Below are 12346 nucleotides of genomic sequence, written 5' to 3' on the forward strand. Positions count from 1 at the left end.
ATGAGGAAGATACATGCCTCTGAGGAAGGAAGGGGGAAGTAAAGAAGGGAATGGAGGAAAGCCACAGGTGGAGTTTCAATGCAGTATTTCTTTAAAAAAGAACAGAAGCAAATACTGCCAAATGTTAAGAGCTAACAAATCTGGGTATAGTTATACATGTTTGTGATATTATTGTCTGTAATCTTCTACAGGCTGAAACATTTCATTGTCTGTCAAGTATGTCCTACAAAACAGCGCTATTGGTCTGCAGAACCTGAAACATCTCTTTACCTTCTGAATACTCATGGTGCCTTCAGGACATTCATCTCAAGCATTTGCACCTTCTATTATGCACCATGTGTGTATGTTCTCACCCCATATCCAAGTGGGAATCCTCTCCAGCCTCTTCAGGGCAGGCCCCACAATCTATGTGGTGTTTCATGCCAGACAGTGACTAACAATGCTTTGTACACAAGCAGTCCTAAATAAATGTCAAATGAATAAACAAATTAATAAATTCAGACAAGCAAAAGGGTAGCTCTGGCTATAGTTAAAAATGACCTCAAAATAATAGAGTTAGATACCCTTCCCTGTGAAAATCAAGTTACATTGGTATGTTGGGGATCAGACTGTAAAATATAGATGAGCACTGCAAGTCACTAGTTTCAGGTTTTGCTAGGGAATTTAACCAGTCATACTTATTCCTGACCTCCCAAAAAAGGATTCAGTGTAAAAGTCAATTTCTACACCTAGGGAAGTAAGACTTTAAGTTATCCTCTGTATATTTCTATAGATATTTCCTAATTTTATCTTATCAGGCAAGTTCTTATTTCCCCTTTCCCTTCCCACCCTCAACACTCCATCAATACACACACATCAGCCCAGAGATCTGGTGTGTGTATTGTTTGTGGGCACTGGGGAAAGAGGGAACCAGGTTACATCTGCCTGTTACTAGGTTTGCTTAAAACCACAATATTTTGCAAGATCCACTTACCCGGAGGTAGGTTCCATCATATGTGTGGGAAGAGCCACCCACTTATACCACTTTTTGTTTGACTAAGTTTAAGAAGTCCCTAAAAATGACCTGGGGCAAAAAAACAATCCCTAAGAGTCAGTGGACTTGAAATCAGAAGACATAGGCTAGAGGAATGAAAAGTATGTACAAGAAAATGTATAAAAATATAATCTTTAATTATTTGGAAATTTCCTCCTTATATTTTATAATCAATGAAGATTGGAAAGTGTTTGGGTACTCATGATATCCTAAATTCTTTGTAAATAAGAGACAGGTATGTCTAGTTTTTAACTGGACAAGAGGTTTCATCTTTCCAGAGATCTAGGAGTAAAGCAACTGTGACTCCGGCTCTCCAAAGGTCAGATTGTGACGAGGAAAGGAAACAGAGCAGATAACTGCTTCTGGAGGTACCAGGGCTGAGCTGAAGTGAGAAGAAAGGTTCTTTCTACAATAAAAATTAAAATGTTCACTCACAGACATTCTAATTTTTAACCACATTCTACAGAGGTCAATAACCCCCCGTGTTTAGCCCCAGGGAAATTTTGTTGAGAGCCTAGCAAAAGTCTAGGTGGTGAAGCACCCAATTATTATTCCAACTGGAATTTTCAAAGGCTGGAAGTATTTCCAAATCATGTGACACAACAGAGCTGTGCTGTAAATAAACTCACTGAGAGTTAAGATTTTGAAGGGAAACAATGTAAACCTGGCTTCATCTTTTTTATTTTTTTTAATGTTTATTTTTGAGAGAGAGACAGAGACAGAGTGCAAGTAGGGGAGGGGCAGAGAGAAAGGGAGACACAGAATCTGAAGCAGGCTCCAGGTTCTGAGCTGTCAGCACAGAGCCTGACGTGGGGCTTGAATTCACAAACTATGAGATCATGACTTGAGCTGAAGTCAGACCCCTACTCAACTGAGCCACCCAGGTGCCCCTTTAATTTTTTTTAATGTTTATTTTGAGAGAGAGAGGGAGTGCGCGCACGTGCGCGCATGGGGGGGGGCAGAGAAAGAGGGGGACACAGAGTCTGAAGCAGACTCCAGGCTCTGAGCTGTCAGCACAGAGCCTGACTCAGGGCTCAAACCCACGAACCATGAGATCATGACCAGAGCTGAAGATGGACACTTAACCCACTGGGTCACTCAGGTGCCCCAAACATAGCTTCATCTTAAAGGCCAACAAACAAGCAATGGAGAAATGCCAGAGGTAAGAAATCCCTAATTTGGATAATCTCATATATCTGAAAGGTAAAATGGAATGGAGCTCAAAGATAGATTTGAAAAAGCAATTAAAAATTATCCAAAGTCGGGGCGCCTGGGTGGCTCAGTCGGTTAAGCGGCCGACTTCGGCTCAGGTCATGATCTCGCGGTCCGTGAGTTCGAGCCCCGCGTCGGGCTCTGTGCTGACAGCTCGGAGCCTAGAGCCTGTTTCAGATTCTCTGTCTCCCTCTCTCTGACCCTCCACCGTTCATGCTCTGTCTCTCTGTCTCAAAAATAAATAAACGTTAAAAAAAATTTTTTTAAAAATTATCCAAAGTGACATTATGGCAATCACTTCTATATGCATCAGATTTGGTGTTTGAGGGGAAATGACTGGTTTTGAAATGATTTGTTGCAGCAAATAAAGAAATTAATGAAATGGTAGAAGGGCTTTCAAAATAGTCACTGCATTTTACTTTCTGGAAGCTTGCCAAACTGGTCAGTCAGAACCAATGAAAAGTCTCTTTAGCTTTAAATTATAGGAACTAAGATACCTTCCCATTTCTAAAAGGTATATATACTATCTGAGAATGTACTCAAATGCTGCCATACCTCCCAGATTTATGTGCCAAAGACTTGGCAACACCTTTGCCCAAACTACTTAAAATGACAGAAACAGTTGTCTGCCATCTGACAATTAGGGCAAGCCACCTGGGTGTACTGAGGCATATTAATGCCAGATTTCGCCACAGTGTCAGATATCTAATTTGATTCTTTAAAAACCGGCTGGGAAATTGTTTGATTTAGTGACTTTTTAGTAAAGAGAAGACCTTAGTAGAGAAACCGCCAAGGGATCTCATTTGATGGAAATGTAGGGAAAACATATAAGAGACCCACAGCTACCCAGAATATTAAACTCTCATGGCTAATTAAAATAGTAAACAATGGCCTGTCTTGTAAAAACCTTACTGACCATACAATTCTGATCTTTCTTAAAATGGGCCTGCATTAATTCGTAACTACAAATGTAAAAATGAAATGGAATTAGCCCTTGGCTAACTATCATTATATGTACTTTCACACAGCTTTTCATTTAGCCCTCACAACAACCCCTAGTAAGTTCATATATGACCAAGGTTTGAACAAAGACCTACTTTAACTCAGAGCCTTTCTTTTTCCAAATCAAGAACTTACAAACTTTTTCTAAAATATAGGCCATATAGTCTCTGTTGCAACTGCTAGACTCTAGCATTGCAGTCTAAAAGTAGCTCCAGACAATATATAACTGAATGGGTGTGTCTGTGTTCCAATAAAGTTTTATTTACAACATCACGCAGATAGTCTGTAGTTTGTTGACTACCACAAGCTGTCACTGAGCTAATTAAAGCAGACAAAAATATACACCAGTATTTCTATTTCATTATCCGACTGCGAAAGACTAGAGACAGAAGTGCATATGTTGGTATTTGACATGTTTTTGGTCTGCTCATATTTGAGATGTATTTGATCACTGTGCTTGTGTAATGCAACAGAGAACTTATATTATGCATGCCTGGCTTCTCTTAAGCCTTGCTGCAAGGAAATCAGACCTCACACACAGAACAGGCTTCTCAGAGTATCTTCTACCCTCAAATAGAAAATCTATTATTCCTCATTTGATAGAAATAGATGACAGAATTGCCTCAGCAAATGATGATTCCATATGGTAGCAGAATCCTGTACAGAAGGCATCAGGGCAGGACTCCAAGAGAATTATCTATTTCAAGCCCTACAATAAAGTTGTTTAGCAATACAGTTCTTTTGCAAATCTGAGGTTCCTATAAACATGAGGTGTTATTCATAATTTATGATAAAAACAATCTTGATTAGAGATTTGGAAACAATTAGACCCACACCATGTTTTAAGAAATAATCTCTGCAAGGCACCTGGGTGGCTCAGTTGTCAAGCATCCAATGGCTCAGGTCACGATCTCACAGTTCATAGGTTCGAGCCTCAAATCTGAGCTGTCAGCTCAGAGCCTGGAGCCTGCTTCAGATTCTGTCTCCCAGTTTCTCTCTGCCCCTGCCCCGCTTGAGTGCTTGCGTGCTCTCTCTCATTAAAAAAAAAAAAAAAAAAAAAAAAAAAAACACTCTCTGAAATAGGCAAGAATCTGATTTAAAAAAAAAGTAGAACATAAAAAGTAGTTAATTTAAAGTCAGGGAATCAAAAGCCACATGATGTAGCTTCTTCCTAAGAAGAGTAGACCAGCACATATTCTCCCCATGTTTGCAACAGAAAGAACACACAAAAAAATAAAGATGTAAACTCTCTCTCTCTCTCTCAAAAAAAAAAAAAAAAAAGTATGTTACTGTTAGGAAAAGCAAAGTGTATTATGGTCAGGAAAGATCCATCAGTTTTTTAAAAGTCAAGGCCAAGGTCTTTCTTATCAAGTATTTCTACTTCTTCCTATTCGCTCTCCTTCAAAAGGTTTTGCAAGGATCAGATATGGTACACAGTAAAGTGCTAGGTAAACTATTAGACCCTATAACCAATGTAAGTGGCATTATGTATTTTTTATCATTATTTGTTACTACATTGATCAACTGAACTACTGCCATGCTGACAATTTTTGGCGATCAATCTTTCTAATAAGATCCTAAGCTCCTGGAAGGGAGATGCCCAATTAGCTTAACAGGGAACACTGTTGTTAGGAATACTAACAACACTCAGTGGTCACCCAAACATCCTTTGGACAGAATTGAAATTGACAGCAGAAAATAGAAAATGTTCAATAATAAGATTTTAAATAAACAAATAAATAAGTAGAAGTTACCCAATGCACATTTGCTCTGATTTTCAATTGTCTTTTATTTTTTCTCTTCTAGTTTAGTAGTTTAGAAGGTTAGTACTCCATTAATGTTCCTTTCTTCCCTCTGTTCTAGCTCCTCACAGAATCAGATGCTGGAAGAAAACACAACCCTTTATGTTACTGTCAATTATAGGCATAAACTGTCACTGAAAAAATGCTCAACACAGAGACAGCACAATGCCTCTGCGTGTGTGCACGTGTGTATAATGGGGATGTGGCAGTAGAAAGAAACTAGTAAAGACAGAAGAGACGACAGAGACAACAGACAAGGTAGGGGTGGGATAAAGACAGAAAGACTCCAAAGACCTTCTGGGAATCTGGAAGAAATTTCCCCTGCAGTTAATGGCAGTCGGTAAAGTGCTAGCCTTAATTTTACAACGTGTGAACTCTGATAATATATTCAGCCATACAAAGTTTGAAAAACCAGACTGATGAAACAGAAACAACTCAGAAAAGTTTTAATTCATAGAAACACACCTAAAACCAATCAGATTCCTGCAATAGCTGGTAAGCAGTCTTCTGAGGATCCGAGCAGGAGAGTATACGCTGTCTTGGCCTTAAAGTGGTCACCTCGCTACTTCTTGTTGGTAAACTTAACGCTTTCTTGACTAATGCAGTCTTTTCTTTAAAACAACAACAACAACAACAACAACAACAACACCCCATATTCCTTAATAAGGAATCATTTTTAAAACCTGGGATCTAGATTGCTGCATTAAGGAAATAAAACTAGATCTATACCAATGATGGTATTGCCACTGATCATTAGTCTAAATCGGGTACTGGAACTTCAGACAGGTAGGCTTATTTTAAGAACTAAATGTAAAATCACTACAAGAGCACAAGTTAAGCCCTTTCAGTATCTATGGGGACTGAACTGTAATTCTGGAGTATTTTCACTGGACCTTTGACAAAGATGTAAGTTTTATTTCTAATAATCTCCCCCACTTCCCCCTTCATAAAAAATGAAAAATACATAAGATCATAGATCTTAAATGCAAGATCATAAATGCAAAGTTTTCTAAATGCATGCAACTTGAAATTCTCATAATCTGACATTTACACGTAGGCAGTGGCTTTATGTTGGTCCCCAAATCACATTTACAAATCTTATCGTGATACCCTTAAAGATGCATTCGTTCAACAAGACAAAAATGATGAAGGATCCATCTTGTGTATCCTGCACGGCTTTGTGACACAAACATGGGATTTGTTTCCTATGTGTTCTTCAACAAGCCCTCCAGCATAGTAGTTCTTTAACCATTACTCTTTCAAAAATCCCTCTCATGAATGTGGTACTACTGTTCTAAAGGACGAACTGTCATTCTACCTTGTTCATTCTTCTGCTTGAAATTACCAAGATAATATCCCTCACTTCTGATCATAAGTGAGTTTTTAAAAACCTTTCCATGGATCTTATTTTTCCTTTTAGGTAAAAAAACCATTAGCCTCAGCTACCAAAAGAGCAGATTCTGCTCTTCACATTAAAAAAGCTGCTCACCAAAGAGGCTTGTGTCAGAAAATTTAGAAGTCTCACTAAAAAGCTGGGGGGTGGGGAGTAAGCTGCTGGGAATCTTCACAGATACCTGATTTAACAAGGTTTTGTGAAAAGAGCTTGCCTTTAGATTAGCATTACTCAGTGTTTATGAGGGTTGTTTGTCAAGCCAAAAATAAGGCGCCTCCTCCCCACAAATTAAAAGAGTCAAGTTTCGATCCATTATTTCATTTCTGATTGTTTTTCTTTGCAGTAAGTGGGAAAGTGGATACTGGATAAAAGTCTCCTCCGAGCTAAAAGACTCCACATTAAAGGCTTCATTTAGCTATAAATCAGTTGTCTTTCCTACTGGGGGAGAACAAGAGAAAAAGGGAGCGGGGGTAGCTGGAGAAAAAAGAGAACTGGAAGAGCTTCCAAATTAAATTCCGAAATACCTACTGCATACCTAAAACTCCTTTCCGGGGCTGTGAGGAAAATCCCAATGAAAAGCTAAGACTAAAATCGAACCTTCCAAAGTATGAGAGTAGGGTCCCGTCTCACAGGGAGATCCTGAATCTTAAGATCTTTAAAGAGGGGCTGGAGAGGTTAGCGACCCTCATAAAACAAAGCGTTTATGCTGTGTATTTCCCTGCTCGTTCCCAAACCCAGAGATGTGCCACGCACTGGCACTATTGTTATGCAAACAATGCCTAAATGGCTGTAACCACTAACGACCTCCCATTAAAATGGCTTTCAAAAATTTGTCACACCATCTAAAAAAGCTAACAGGTACATCAAATCCATCATGAATCGGGCACTTAGAACACGAATCACCTTGATTTGCATCCTAAAACTCAATGCAAGTAAAATTTCAAAATTCGGATATTTAAAAAATTTCTCTTTCAACCATTAAGCCAGAACTAAACAATACACTTCTCAACAAATTTAGTTTATCCTGTAGTAAGAATGATGGAAAACAACTTTAACCGTATTGTGTGTCTGGGAAACGCGCTTTGGTTTATCGGGAACAATTTGGGGTAGAAATCAATTGAAAGTAATAGAAAAACAAGAGAACTGTAAAATGAGCTCCAAGGAACATGACATTAAATCCCATCTTTCTCCCCCCACCATGTTATAACTTTATAATCACCCCGTGTATCTAATCAATATATTTTTTTCCATGTGGAATTCGTAGAAAGTGAATTCAATTCCCATTAATGAAGGTAGCGCATGCGTATCCTTTTTTATATGGCCCAGCAACAAATCCTGCTTGGCAAACCCAAAATGTCAGAGTTCGTTATAAAAAGTGATTTCTTTTCAGTCCGAGAGCGAGCCCGTTAATGCACACCAATTTCGAGAGTTTCTGAGTTCTCCAGCAGAACTGCCACTGCCTACAAATGCCGAACGAAATGCCCAAGCCGGAGGCGCCGGGAGGCAGCGTCCAGGTTTCGGCGCGATGCGTTAAGGGCGGCCCGAGCTTCGCGCGCCCTGTCGGCCCCTCCCGAAAAGCCGCTCCGCACCGCGGGCTTCCGAGGACCGAGCGGGGACTAGCAGCCCAGCGGCCCCTGAAGGCGAAGGGCCGCTGGGAAAAGCGGCCGGGTTGCGTGGCCCACCTGGCGGGAACCCTTCTAACCCCCATGAGTCGAAGCGGTGCCGACGCCTCCCCCGCGACAGTCCGGACCCCGAGAATCGGATCAGGAGGCAGCGGCAGACGCGGCGTGGGTGAAGAGCCGTTGACCGCGACCCCCAGCGCCGCGTTCAGGTTGGGGCGAGTCCCCGAGGCTTTCCGAGTCCCCGACAGGCCTTCGGAAGCCCTAATCCCGAGGACGGGGCGTCCCTCTGCTGCGCAGGGATGAGAGGCTGGCCCCGGACGCCCCGGCCCCTGACCCCGTCACGCCGCCCTACTCCCCTAACAGATCAGGGACACGAAGGAAGGTTCTAGAAAGCCTCGGTGGACGGCAGGTCCTCGCCGGGCGCTTACCTTGGTGTACTTGATTTCGAGGTTGGGCGTGGGCGACGGCAAGAGGTGCAGGGACGCCATGAGGGCGGCGGGGTCGGCCTTCACTTCGCCCGGCATCTCGATCTTACTGGAAGTCATGGTGGCGGGCCGAGGTCTCGCTCGCCCGCGGCGTGGGCTGTGCGGGCTGTGCGCGCGGTCGGCGGGCCGGGGGCGCGCTCGCCTGTATATAGGCAGGTGTCAAGCTGGGGCTCTTCTTATTGGACGTGAGGGCCGAGGCGCGGGGGGCTGGTCCATCCTACCTAGGACGCCCGGGCGCAGCCCCGATTTACATAAAGCCCGCCGCCCGCGTTGCGCGATCCGTTCGCTCCGCGCCCACGGTCAAGTGCGCCTGGCGACTACCTCGGCCGCGGGGACAGGCCCAAGCCGCCACCACCGCCGGCCTCGACGGCCAGAGCCCGAACCGCGCTGCGGCCGCTCGGGGCTCCGAGAGCGGGACCGGCCTCCCGTCCGGGTGGCGGCGGTGGGAGGCGCACCTTAGCGGATGTCGGGCGTGGGTCGTAACCCCAGAAGCCGCACCGGCGGGGGCTGACGCGGTGCGTTGGAGTTAGCTCTCGCAGCTCAAAGGGCGGCTCTTGGGGCGCCAAGCGGGCTCGGCAGAGGAGGGGGTGCGTCAGGGGGCCCTCCCTCTCGCGTCCCGGGGCCCTTCTCTCCCGGAGACCCCGGGGGCGCCCTCCGCTCTCTTTCTTCGGTCAGGCGGCCTAGCACACACCCACTCCCCTCAACGGAGCCGGAGGTGCACCGCGGCCGCAGGGTCCTGGTCAGGCAGTGATGAGTGCGAGTTCCTCGCCCCACACTTAAAATTAAGTATCCCCGCCAGGCAGTCGACTCCGCGCGGCCCTCGCCCAGCTTTTTCCGCCCAGCTGCTGCCCTCTGCCGGCCGGGACGGCCCCGGGCGGTCCGCGCTGCGCCCCAGGATGAGGGCGTCGGTCCTCTGAGGGAGTTGGCGTGTTTCCTTGGCCCCCTCTGTCTTTCTTCTCGGATGCCCCCTTCTAGCCCTCGTTCTCCTCGCCCCCAAATAACTCAAGGATATACTTGTTTTGTTTTTCTGTTTTTCTCGCCAACAGGTCAATGTCCCTCCAGACATTGGGTTCCTCGCTTTACTGCCCCTTTGGGTTTGAGCTTCTGTATTTATACCCCTTTAATGTAGATGTTTACCTAACTCCAACAGGCCTTCTTTTAGTTTGTGGGATCCTAGAGGTCAGCATATAGGTGTACGTCAAGAATCCAGAGATTCGATCCCAGTATGGGCTTTGGGCTACGTGGGCCAAATCTGGGCTTCAGATAAAAAGACCTTTACAGGTCATGTCTGCTCCTCGCTCCCAGTGCAAGCTTGACAGGGGCCTACTGATTCTTATCTTAAATGCCATTTTCAAAGCCCCTAGAACCTCATTTCTTTGGCTGTTAAGGGTCAGCCTGAAGAAATTTCCCCTTGGATACTTTTCCTAATTAAAAGTGCCTAACACTCAGTGCCTGAATGCTAACCAACAGTAGAAAATAGACAAAAATATTTCACGTTAGTATTAGGACTATAGAAATAAATTCCAGCCTCTCAGAACCCAAAGTATCTACCCAAGTTTACGTGAGTGAATTACCTCAGCCTAAGCAATAGGTAGATCTCAATTCACAGAGGATCGCTATGGCCAAAAATTGTATTTTAGTTGACAGTGTATCTTCATGAGCTATAGTTTTTTTTTTTTTTTTAAGGCTTGGAGAGTTGGAGATACAATTGAGGAAATAAATAAATACATACATACATAAATAAATAAACGAAGTCCAGGAGTTAGTTGGGGAGAGGGGGAGAAGATAGTAGCAAGGGGAATCAATGGTGCTTGTGGAACAATTCTGCAAACATGTTTTGCAAGGTGCCTTACTAGAGTTTGGGTTACAAACAAAATGGATAGCCTTTGCCATCAGTGGGCAGGAACCCTTCCCCACAGGGAGGTAGATCACTATGAGGGACTGTGGGAAAAAGTTACAACCGTATGATCTGGGACTCTACTAAGGAAGAGGTCAGCTCTCTGGGAATGCTGACCTTGGAGCTGGGCCTTAAAGGAAGAGGTGGAGAGCGCCTGGCTGGCTCAGTCAGTTGAGCATCCCACTCTTGATTTCGGTTCAGGTCATGATGTCACTGTTTGAAAGTTCAAGGCCCACTTTGGGCTCTGTGCTGACAGCACGGAGCCTGCTTGGGATTCTCTCTCTCCTTCTCTGTCTGTCCCTCCCCTACTCATTCTCTCTCTCTCTCTCTCTCTCTCTCTCTCTCTCATAAATAAATAAATAAATAAATAAATAAATAAATAAATAAATGAGGTGGAGCTTCCTTCCACAGGGGAGGAGAGTACAGAATAGGTAGGAGGGTCCACAAGAGCAAAGGCATAAAAATTGGAGAATGCTTTGGTGGGAGGTGGAGAGAGAGGCATCAATGTGGCTGGAGCAGCAGCAGATGAGGCTGGCAAGGCAGTTGACTCCAGGTTGTAAGGACCTTAATTCTTGAGATGCTAAGAAACCATCAAAAGAGGGGCACGTGGGTGGCTCAGTCAGTTAAGTGTCCGTCTTTGGCTCAGGTCATGATCTTGAGGTTCGTGGGTTCGAGCCCTGCATCAGGCTCTGTGCTGACAGCTCAGAGCCTGGAGCCTACTTTGGATACTGTGTCTCCCTCTCTCTGCCTCTCACCTGCTCGAGTGCTCTCTCTCTCTCTCTCTCCCTCTCTCTCTCTCTCTCTCTCTCTCTCAAAAACAAATACACATTTAAAAAAACCTCAAAAGATGTTGAGCATGAGAAAAGGGGAATCTATAATTTAAACAGATAAATGAATACTGTCAGGAAAGACTCACAAAGTAGAAATAGTTGAGGTATATTCTTCTCAAAGCATGAGACAGACTTGTTCATCCCTGAGGCATCTCTTGCTTGTGGACTCTAGTTCTAGCACTGTGGCTGGAAAAGCTCTCCCAGGGAAGAAACAGTATGATGGAAGTATTAGCATTCATTACACAGTGAGGTAGAGCAAGTAAATAGATCCCTCTTCCTGGAAATACATATCAAAACCACAATGAGATATCACCTTACAACTGTCAGAATGGCTAACATTAACAACTCAGGAAACAACAACAGATGTTGGTGAGGATGCAGAGAAAGAGGATCTCTTTTGCGTTGTTGGTGGGAATGCAAGCTGGTGCAGCCACTCTGGAAAACAGTATGGAGGCTCCTCAAAAAACTAAAAATAAAACTACCCTACGACCCAGCAATTGCACTACTAGGCATTTAGCCACGGGATACAGGTGTGCTGTTTTGAAGGGACACATGCACTCCCATGTTTATAGCAGCACTAGCAACAATAGCTAAAATATGGAAAGAACCCAAATGTCCATCGGTGGATGAGTGGATAAAGAAGATGTGGTATATATATACAATGGAGTATTACTTGGCAATCAAAAAGAATGAAATCTTGCCATTTGCAACTGTGTGGCTGGAACTGGAGGGTATTATGCTCAGTGAAATTAGTCAAAGAAAGACAAATATCATATGACTTCACTCATATGAGGACTTTAAGAGACAAAACAGATGAACATGAAGGAAGGGAAACAAAAATAATATAAAAACAGGGAGGGGGACAAAACAGAAGAGACTCTTAAATATGGGAACAAACAGAGGGTTACTGGAGGGGGTGTGGGAGGGTGGAAGGGCTAAATGGGCAAGGGCATTAAGGAATCTACTCCTGAAATCATTGTTGCACTAATTTGGATGTAAATTTTTAAAAATAAATTTAAAAAAATAAAAAAGAGATCCCTCTTCTCCAGGCAGGAAAGGGATCTCTAAGC

The 12346-nt window shown here is 43.9% G+C and overlaps 1 protein-coding gene across 7 annotated transcripts in view; it reads right to left on the reverse strand.

Moving 5' to 3' along the window:
- Positions 1–12346, reverse strand: part of ALDH1A2 (aldehyde dehydrogenase 1 family member A2) — a 130631-nt gene that overhangs the window by 89945 nt on the left and 28340 nt on the right. For 2 of the 7 annotated variants that reach the window (XM_025918550.2, XM_086710790.1), the window contains exon 1: positions 8493–9298. The exons of 1 other annotated variant lie outside the window; for it this stretch is intronic. In XM_025918550.2, the coding sequence (XP_025774335.1) occupies positions 8493–8609 (117 nt within the window). In that variant the 5' untranslated portion in view covers positions 8610–9298. Of the gene's footprint in view, positions 1–5001; positions 5130–6977; positions 7149–8492; positions 9302–12346 lie in introns of those variants that run through there. 4 more of the 7 variants (XM_086710791.1, XM_086710792.1, XM_086710787.1 and 1 more) reach the window with 4 other exon arrangements.

The sequence above is a fragment of the Puma concolor genome, chromosome B3 (assembly GCF_028749965.1).
Source record: "Puma concolor isolate L17-30 chromosome B3, mPumCon1.1.hap2, whole genome shotgun sequence".
NCBI classification, from domain to species: domain Eukaryota; kingdom Metazoa; phylum Chordata; class Mammalia; order Carnivora; family Felidae; genus Puma; species Puma concolor.